Here is a 10,342-nt window from a genome sequence, read left to right on the forward strand (position 1 = left end):
TGGGCTCTAAGAAAATACATATGCGCAGGCACCCAGCTGTGAGGGGGACGATGGGTGGGGCCGTGGGTACGTGCTGAGGGAGGAGAAGGAGACAGGGTTGATAGGGGATGAGCAGGAGGAGGAAGGGAAGTGGAAGAGCAAAGCTATGGGGGTGAGGATGGGAAAGATGGGGAAAGGGAGGAAAGGTGGGTATGGAGAAAAAAGGTAGATATGGAGAAGAAGGTAGGCATGGGAGAAAAGAGATGGCAAGAGGAAGAAAGAAGCCATGCTGGAAGAAGGTGGGCAGAAGAGAGGTGACGGGTATGGGGAGACAGTGGGCCTAGGGGAGGAGGTGGGTGTGGAAGGTAAGGTGGGTAGGGGTGGCTAAGGGTGCAGTAGACCCAGCTGTGAGGGATGAAGAGCAGAGATGAGGGTCGGGGGAACACTGAATTGGAGAGCAGGATTGACGCTCACTGACCCTGTTGTCCCTGTCCCCCCACCTCCTCCAGGTACATGGTTCGGGTCCGAGCCGTGGTGATGGCCCGAGATGACTCCAGTGGGGGCTGGCTGCCTGTGGGGGGCGGGGGCCTCAGCCAGGTGAGCGTATGTCGGGTCCGAGGGGCCAGGCCCGAGGGGGGGGCCCGCCAGGGGCACTACGTCATCCACGGGGAGCGCCTCCGGGACCAGAAAGTGAGCCACCCTGGGGCGTGGGGGTAGGGTGAGGGTGTGGGGAAGTAGGGGAATGGGACTGGGGATGTAGAGGTGAGGTCAGGTCATCTCGCAGCACCGGGGTGTGGGATGGAGTTGGAAGCATATCTGTCCTCTGTCTGAGAGTGGGGAGTTTGGGGACTATTGGGGGTATTAAGCAGGTCCTGTCCACTGCCGTTGCCTGCTGGACTGTCACAGCAGCCTCGCACTGGTCTCTTTGCCCTTCTGCTGCTCCCTCCCCCAACCTCAGTCTGTTCAAAAGGGGCTGGGCTAACACCTGACTCAGATCCTATCCCTCCTCGGCTCGGAACCCTCCCCGTGGCTCCATCTTGCTCAGAGATTCTCATCACGAGGATTTTACACCACTGGCCCCTGTCTGCCCTAAGTGTATGGAGGCATTTGGTGGGGGGACCGTCTGGAAGTGTCCAGTAGGGTTTACAATCCTAATGTGGGTTCAGCAGGAATGTTCTGGGCTGTCTGGCCTGAAATGGAAAGAGAATGTTGACGTTGCAGCTGGGGGTGTAGTAGAAAGGTTTGGATCGTTTGAAAAGGCTTGGAGTAAGGGTTGAATTTCAGAGCAAGGATCGGAAGGAACAATGTAGGGGGGTTTGAAATGGTGTCAAAGAATATAGTGTTGTTGGGCAAAAAGATGAGGGAACTTCTAGGGTGTTGACCAGCATCTGAGGGGAAATATGTGGGAGTTTGTTAAGAATTGGGGGATAATATTTGGGGAGCTTATTGGGGCATCAGAAGGGGATTAACAATAACATTTTGAGATGTTCAGTAAAATTTGGGGAGTATGATTGAGTCACATGGGGGATATTGGCTCTCAGAAAGAGGTTGACTCATTTTTTGAGGCATTCAATAAAATTTGGGATTCCTATTGAGATATGGGGCGGGGGTGGTTAGGAAAATGTAGGGATCAAGGGGTTTGGGGGAAATATTGGAGTATCAGAGGTGTGCCCAGTAAAGTTGGGGAGTGGTATTGGGGTGTTGATCAGGGTTCAAGGGTACACCTAGGGTTGAGAAATGAAGTTTGTGGGATGCTCTGGTATAGAGTCTGGGGAAGTCACAGGCATGGCTGGAAGGGGGGATATCTGACCTGGTCCCTTCCTGCCCCCCTCAGACCACCTTGGAGTGTACCCTGCGGCCAGGCTTGGTTTACAACAAGGTGAACCCCATCTTCCATCACTGGAGCCTGGGTGACTGCAAGTTTGGGCTGACGTTTCAGAGTCCGGCAGAGGCTGATGAGTTCCAGAAGAGCCTGCTGGCAGCACTGGCTGCACTGGGTCGAGGTGAGTGGTGCAGGTGGTGGGCATTGGTGGTGGTGGGGGGGGGCTGGGGTGGAGGGTGGGAGAAGCCGGGCCCAGGGAACTCACTCTCTGCCTTTCTCCCTGCCCCAGGCTCGCTCACCCCCTCCTCCTCCTCCTCCTCTTCCTCCTCCCCTTCCCAGGATACCGCAGACACTCCCTGCCCTCTGACGGTGAGTCTCCAGGAGGCAGCTCTGCTGGGAGGGCAGGGGTTTCTTACTATGCTACAAACATTCTTGAGCACCTACTGTGTATCCAGCACCATGCCACGTGCTGGGCACACGAATTGGGGCCCAAACAATAGTGTCAATTTTGATCCCAGTTATTCTAGTTTTTCTGTTCTATCCTGATTTATATGTTCATTCAAGGGTATTTATTGAACACCTTGAATAAGAAGTGTTTTAAGCACTGGGGATACATCAGTGAACAAAACAAAGTCCCTTTCCTCGAGGAGCTTCTATTCTAGTGTGGAAAGGCAGAAAAAATATTAAGGTACACTATAAAAATGAATAAATATTAAAAGCAAATGGATGAACAAATTAATGGGAAATCCATCCTTCTTAGGGGTACAAACCTTGGAGTCATCCTTGCCTCCTCTCCTCTTTTATGCCCCTCATCTAATCTGTCAGCAAATATTGGCTCCACTTTCTTTTTTTTTTTTTTTAAATTTGGCCACACTGCATGGCTTGTGGGATCTTAGTTCCCAGACTGGGGATTGAACCCAGGCCCTGGCAGTGAAAGCGCTGAGTCCTAACCACTGGATTTCCAGGGAATTCCCTGGTTCCACTTTCAAAATGATCGGAATGTGCCTCCAACCTGGTTACTGTTCAACCTCATCTCCCCACTGGACCATCTCATCAACTGCCCCCTCCCCACCATCTCCTTTCCCCACACACAGAGAGGGACCCTATTGACATCTAAGTCAAATCATGGATATCTCCCACTTACAACCCTACCCAGGCTCCATCTCACTCGTGGTAAAGGACAAAGTCCTCACAGTGGCACATAAGATCCCACACAATCTGGCCTCCTATTACTCTCCCTCATGCTCACCTGGCTTTAGCCACACTGGCCTCCTACTGGTACTCCAAAAGGGCAGGCACATTCCTGTCTCAGCGCCTTTGCACTCGCCGTTCCTCTGTCTTAGAACACTCTTCCCCAAATTTCCACATGGCTTATTCCCTTATTTCCTTCAGGGCTTTACACACGCATCACCTTAGTGAGGCCCTCCCTGAGTAACCTGTTTAAAATCTCCCAGTGCTCCTTATCCTACTCTTTATCCCCACCTTCTAAGATATTTTTTGTATTTCCTCTCCCAATAGACAGTTTTCTTATCAATGACTTTACTGTCCATCTCTCATGCTAGCATGTCAGCTCCAGGAGGGCAAGGATCTTTTGTTGCTTTCTTGCTGCATCTTCAATGCTTAAAACAGTGCCTGGTAGACAGTAAGTGTTCAGTAAATATGTGTTGAATAAATTGATTGAATGAATAAATGCACATAATGTCGGATTCGATTTGGCATTTGCTGGGGTACAGTGGGAGTTGCTCGAGAACACTTGGAAGAACAAAACTGGTTCCCTGGGCAGAAAAGGGAGATTCCCAGGGTAATGGGAGATGCAGGTGGGTCTACAAAGTCACACAGACAGGTCCCACTTATTGAGCACTTACTCAGGAAAGATGCTGTGCTCTCCATGCTCCATCTCACACCCTCCCGATGGCCTTTGTGAGCCTGGCATGTCGTGGGTGCTCAATGAATGTTTATTGAAGATAGTAATCGGATGAGGTGGGAATTATTCCCAAGTTACAGAAAGGAAACCAAGGGTCTGAGAAGCTCGTAAAGGACAGAGCTTGGTTTGGATGGGAAGGAACACATTCCAGGTGGGTGGAACTGCCCCAGTAAAGGTGTGGTGGTGGGAAGGAGGCAGGAAGGCAGCTGACAGCCAAGGGAGAGGGCTTCTGAGAAGGGAGGTTGGTTTGATGTTCTGTAGGTTGGTGAGCTGAGCAGATAAGAAGAGAAAGTCAAATAATAATAACCATTTCCAGCCCTTCCTGTACTTCAGGCATGTTTATGCCCTTTACAGTGGGTCCTAACCACATCGTTACGAATAGACAATATTATGATCCCCATTTTACAGAAGAGGAAACTGAGGCTCAAAGAGCTGAGCTCACTTGCCGGAGGTCACACAACCAGTCAGTGGCAGAGCCGGGGCTTGAACCCAGGCCTGTCTGGCCGCAGAGCCCTCGCTCACAATGGGAGGGGGTCTATGTAAGGGCATCGGCTGTGCCAGGGGTCCCGGCTCTGAGGCCGCCAATCTCCCCCAGTCCCACGTGGACAGCGACTCCTCCTCCAGTCACAGCCACCAGGAGACGCCTCCCACCGCAGCGGCGGCCCCCATCGTCACCGTGGAGTCAGCTTCTGGCTTCGGGCCGGCCACGCCCCCCCAGCGCCGCCGCTCGTCAGCTCAGGTGCGACCTCCGACCCCCGGTGAAATAAGGCCGGGCGCTGGGGTCCCGAAAGTGGGCGGGAACTGAGGCCGCAGAGGGGCAAGAAACCACAGATTCTAAGGGATGGCTGACCCGACTTATGGCGGGGGAGCTTAGGCCTGGGTTCCTCGGAAGGTTGGGTGAGGGCTTCCTGCGTCTCCTGCGCTCTTGGAGACTGGAAAGTTCTGAATTCCACAGAGGTTTAGGGGACGACTCGGACAATGACTACATTAGGAAGTTGGTGGTACTCGTGGAAGGAGTCCTTTAGTGCTTAATTCACGAGGGGTAGGGCTCAGTATCCAAGGGGTAAAAGGGACCTGGGGACCAGACTCCTGCGTCCTGAAGGAGGAGACGGCTGGGGTCCAGGAGTCTTGAATCTGAGAGTAGAGGGGGCTGGCTACTGGGACCCCGGATCTTGAGAGAGGGCAGGACTGAGAGCCTGGACCACTGGGTCCTTAAGGTGTGGGTTTGGTGCCCGGAGTCTTCTGCCGGTCCCTAGATGTCCTCTGTCCCTGGGAGGGGAGTGGGCTGAGGACTTACAAGTCTGAGTACCGGACCCAGGCAGTCAGGATACCAGGGCAGGATCCTAGGATGAATGACGCCTGTGGCTGGGTCTGTGGATTCTCGGGTCTTCTAAGGCCGGGATGGATTGTGGTGGGATGTGGGGCACCACAGACCCCGCTAACTTCTTCTCCTTTGTCTTCGTCCCGCAGAGCTACCCTCCGCTCCTACCGTTCACGGGGATTCCGGAGCCTTCAGAACCCCTGGCCGGGACAGGGGGGCTGGGCTGGGGCGGCCGCGGCTATGAGGATTACCGGCGAGCTGGGCCACCCGCACCCCTCGCCCTATCCACCTGCGTCGTGCGCTTCGCCAAGACCGGCGCGTTGAGGGGCGCAGCCCTGGGGCCCCCCACAGCCCTGCCCGCCCCTCTCACCGAGGCTGCGCCTCCAGCACCCCCGGTTCGCCCACCCCCGGGCCCCGGCCCGGCCCCTGCACCTACCAAGGCCTCCCCGGAGGCGGAGGAGGCGGCGCGCTGCGTGCACTGCCGCGCGCTCTTCCGCCGTCGCGCCGACGGGCGCGGCGGCCGCTGCGCCGAGGCCCCGGACCCGGGTCGCCGGCTGGTGCGCCGTCTCAGCTGCCTGTGGTGCGCCGAGAGCTTGCTCTACCACTGCCTGTCGGATGCCGAGGGCGACTTCTCGGACCCGTGCGCCTGCGAGCCGGGCCACCCGCGCCCCGCCGCGCGCTGGGCCGCGCTGGCCGCACTCTCCCTCGCCGTGCCCTGCCTCTGCTGCTACGCGCCCCTGCGCGCATGCCACTGGGTCGCAGCGCGATGCGGCTGCGCAGGCTGCGGGGGTCGCCACGAGGAGGCGGCGCGGTGAGGACGGCCTGGTGGGTCCGGTAGCCGGACCGAGGACCCAAAATTGAGGGTCCAGGACCCCGGACTCCGTTCGGACCCCAAACCCAAACCTAGACACACCCGGAACTTGGAGCTTGAGTTTGGATTGAGAGACCCCAGACCTGGAACCTGGACCCCAAATGTAGGACTGAGAGACCCCAGAACCAGCTTCATTGGGATGTCTGTCCAAGAGGTCCCAGGCATCCTGAGTTCTGGCGTCCCCGTTCTCCATCCCCACTCCGCCCCGCTCTGGCCTAGACTGAGCAGATTCCAGGGATGCCCAGACTCTTCACCTCAGGCAGGCAGGGGAGCACACGGATCCCTGAGAATTGGGCTCTGAATCCTGACTCACTGTTCAAATTACCAATCTAGACCCAGTCATGCCTGGCACCATGAACCCTCAAATTACAACCCCAGAATTAGGAGTTGCCGGTACCTGACCCTGCCTGTATACAATTACTCCCAGATCTTGAGACCCTAAGACCCAGAATCACCCCCAAATCGTTCCTGAATGCTCACCTAAAACTCGGAGCACCTGGATCTGAGATGTTCTTGTAGCCCCAGGACTTCTTAGATACCGAATCCTCTTAAGATACTCTGAGTCCTTGGATGTGCTCAAATGGATGTTCTCTGACCCAAATGACTTGGGAGACCCATCTCAGAGCCCCCCTCCCCACACGCACACTGCCCAAGATCCAGAATTAAGACTCCAAGATGCTCTGTGAGCCAGGGATCAAAGAAGTCTGTAGACCACCAACACCAAGCTGTGTTCCCAGGAGCTTTCGACTTCATGTGTAGGACTCTGAGATGCCTAGTCCCGCAGGTGTAAGACTGGAGGCAACCAACACCTCAGGGCCCAACACATTGGTCCCAACCCCTCAGATAGCCCTCTTCCAATCCTCCTTGGACTTGCATTTCAAGCCCCAGAATGTCCTGGAATCTTTGGCTTCTTCGTACCCACAAATTCCCCAATCCACTAAAGGCTGGGAGCCCAGCTCCCACAAGATGGGATGTTCATGGCAACTCAGACCTCTGACCCCTTGCCCCTGAGTGACCCCAAGGTGCTTTAGGAGCACTAGATCCAAGACCCCAAGGTGCCATTGACCCCCAAAGTCAGCACTCAAGCCTACACAATATTGGGATCGTCCCTGACCCAAGACCTTGGTCCCTCCATACCAGAGACAAATCTGAGGCTCCCTGGGACCCTAGCACCTTCAGATCCCAGATTTCTTTGGACCCAAACCTCTCTAGCCTGATACTTCCCAGGCCCAGCTTGTGCATTCCCTGAGACCTGCTGCCCGTTGAATCCTGCCATCCATACGCCCCTGAAACCCCAAGTTCCCAGACACTGGAATTCTAGTCCCAAGGGCTCCAGCCCAAGCTCTCAGTATCCCACAGAACTACCCCTTTACCCTAAGGGGAAAAAAACATTTTGAGGTAATGTTCCTGGATTCCAGGACCAACCAAGAGCACCCCTGCTCCCATCTCTAGGACCCAGCATTGCTGTAGATGATTGTGCAGGCTGTTCATGAAGCAGAGGCACACAGCCAAGGTGGTGAGCGGGGCTGGCCATGCTGTGCCCTCAGCGGAAGGTGGGCATTGCACAAAGGCAACTAGATACGGCTCTATTGGCACAAAGGCCACACACACACATGCCAACCTTGCAGACTCTCTTCCAAGCCCAACTTTGAGTCCTAGCCCTAGTCCAAGCCTTTTATGATCTGCCCCTCTGTTAACTCCTTCTCTTCCATTTCAGAGTTGGGGGTTGTTTCAGAAAGTTTGAAAGCGTGGTTCATGGCCCATTGAGAGTCCTCTTCTGGGGAAGGGGGATTCCAAAGTCACTTTCCCCTGAGTGGAATGGGACTTCTAGTGTACCACAGATCTGATGGCCTCCTGCGTGGCGGGGGGGTATCACAGTCTTGGAGCAACACAATCTCAATGTTGTACGGGCTTGGGACCTGCATCTGGTCCCGAGCACCTTGAAATGTGCACTTACCTTTCCTCATTACCCAGACTTGGATAGCCTTGTGGGGGTTCAAGGGATAGGTCAAGGGGGCCAGAGGGGTGGATCCTCCTGTCACTTCCTTTAAATTATTAACTATTTATTATATCCGGAACCTGTGAGATTCAGCTCTCTCAAGCAGACCCTGGGATGGGTGAGAGAAAAGGGGGGTGTCCCTCCCATCCCCACTCTGCCCAGCTCTCATCACTGTCAGACCCACCAGAGCTGAGGGCGGAGGGACTGGAGGCTGGGGCAGCCTGGGTCCCCATCCCCCTCTCTGTGCCTCGGTCTCCTCCCTTCCGTGGTGGGCGGGGGGAAGCTCCATTCTTAACCTACCTCGTTTTGGGGAGGGGTGGGACGGGGGACCAGAGTGCTGTAAGGTGCTGCGGGATCTGCGGATGAAGTGGGGGGCTGGGGGACGGTTCCCTGGCTCCCACCTCCCAGCACCGCCTCTCCCAGGTCTCCCAGTCCTGCTCCCTGCTGATACCCACCTCTGATCCATGATTACTCTTCATCACCCCTAGATCAGGGGTGCATGGAGGGATGACCCTGGGAGCCAGGAAGACCTCAGACCCTGGAGCCCCCAGGCCCAATTTCCCAGCTGCTTGCCCCTCAGATTGGATGCTTGGCCCCCATACTCGGGAGAGGCACCCCGACATTTATCTTCCTGATCTTGATTCTAAGCCAGTCTGTGACCTCAATGTTGTTATCAGGGCAGGCTGAAGTAGCGGGGGATGATGCGGGCCGAAGACCCAGCCTTGTCATCAGGGGAGGGGGCATGAGATATCGGCTCCAAGAAATGTCTGTGACAAAGTCTCAGCCTGTGTTCTTTATTTGCATTGATGCACCCCATCCATTCACCTTCCTGAACCACCAGACCAGTCCCCTACCCAAATCCTCCTTTCCCCTTCCCATCCTTTAGTCCCAAGCAGATCCTCCAGCTGAATCTTATACCTCCAGTCACTCTACATTTATTGGACACCCTTTTTATTGGCGCTGGGGATAAGGCAGTGAACAGAACAGACAAAAATTGGGGAATTCCCTGGCGGTCCAGTGGTTAGGACTCCACATCACTTTCACTGCCAAGGGTGCAGTTTCAATCCCTGGTTGGGAAACTAAGATCCCTCAAGCCACGAGGCCAGAACAGACAAAATCCTTTCCCACAAGGAACTTATGAGCCTTACAGTGAAGGAGACAACATGTTAGAAATGATACATACTATAAAGAAAAAATAAAGTGGAGATGGGGGATACAGGCAGTTGTAGCTGGCGTGGTCAGGGAGTCCCCACTAAGGAGCTGGCGTTTGAATAAAGCCCTGAAGGAGGTGAGGGAGTCTTGTGGATGTCTGCAGGAAGAGCACTCCAGGTAAAGGGGACAGTTGTGCGAGGCCCTGAGGGAGAAGCATGCCTGGTAAGTCTGAGGGACATCAAGGGAGCTGGACGGGGGAAAGCAAGGAGGAGGGTGCTTAGGAGATGAAGGCTGAAAGGTGACAGGGAGGATCTGTGGGGCCTTGCAAGCTACTGCATGGACTTTTCTGCTCACACGGAGTGAGGTGGAGCTATAGGAAGGCTCCAAGCATGGGAGGGATGTAACCTGACTCAGGTATTCATAGGTTCCCATCTGCTGCCTGTGGGGGACAGATACTGGGGAGGAGGGGCCGTGGAGACATGGTGAAGGCTGCTGGGATGGTCCAGGGGGGACAGTGGTGCACAGGACAAGGGTGAGAGCAGTGGAGGCGGGGAGAAGTGGGCAAGATACTGGATCTGTTTTGAAGGTCCAGTTCACCAATTTAGATATGGAGTACACTATAAAGAGTAGAGTCAAGGTTATGACTCCAAGGCTTTGGCCTGATCAATTTTTAGTATTTTATTAAGGTCAACAAATGCCCCCTGAGTACCCAGCCTTGGGCTACGCAGGACTATGGAGGAAACAGATTAAGGGTAGGCTCTGCCCTGGAGAAGCAGGTTCTGGCCCTTTTCTTCCCTGAGGCTCTACTCCCAGTTCACTCCCACTCCCAGTAGAACTACAGAAACTACAGGAGACCAGAAAAGAGTCCGGAAGAGAGTAAACCTGGAACAATAATTTTAACAACAGCTACAAAAACAAGAGCAGTAATAACAATAGTAATAGGTTAAGTGGTAAAAAGCACGGACTTTGGAATCAGATCTGAATTTGGAGTCCTGGCACCACCATGCATTCACTCTGTGATTCATCCTCTCTGCATCACAGTTTTCTCTTCCATAAAATAGAGATAAGATACTTAGCCCAGTAGCACACACGAAATGCTCAATATATGTTAGTCATTTTTAATAGAGTACCCCGTAGATGTCTGCTAAGCACTAATCCTCACAAACAACTGTAAAATGTAGGCGTTATTACCCTCATTACACAGATGTGAAGAAATTTGGCAGGAACACAATGGTGGTGAATGGTGGAGTCAAATCCTAACCTTTGCCTGCAGA

At 54.3% G+C, this 10,342-nt stretch overlaps 1 protein-coding gene across 3 annotated transcripts; it reads left to right on the top strand.

The window, feature by feature from the left end:
• The first annotated feature begins 488 nt into the window (after positions 1-488).
• On the top strand, positions 489-5,985 carry SPRED3 (sprouty related EVH1 domain containing 3). 3 transcript variants are annotated; one of them, XM_079907292.1, is made up of 5 exons: positions 489-669; positions 1,814-1,982; positions 2,091-2,170; positions 4,321-4,464; positions 5,196-5,985. In XM_079907292.1, the coding sequence occupies exons 1-5, from the start codon at positions 493-495 to the stop codon at positions 5,859-5,861; spliced, it is 1,236 nt and encodes a 411-aa protein (XP_079763418.1). In that variant the 5' UTR covers positions 489-492; the 3' UTR covers positions 5,862-5,985. The 3 variants fall into 3 exon arrangements, with proteins under 3 accessions (XP_079763418.1, XP_079763419.1, XP_079763420.1); XM_079907293.1 differs by having other exon boundaries at positions 489-576; XM_079907294.1 differs by lacking the exon at positions 4,321-4,464.
• The last annotated feature ends 4,357 nt before the right edge of the window (positions 5,986-10,342 follow it).

This window comes from Stenella coeruleoalba, assembly GCF_951394435.1.
Source record: "Stenella coeruleoalba genome assembly, chromosome: 20".
In the NCBI taxonomy this organism is placed as follows: Eukaryota; Metazoa; Chordata; class Mammalia; order Artiodactyla; family Delphinidae; genus Stenella; species Stenella coeruleoalba.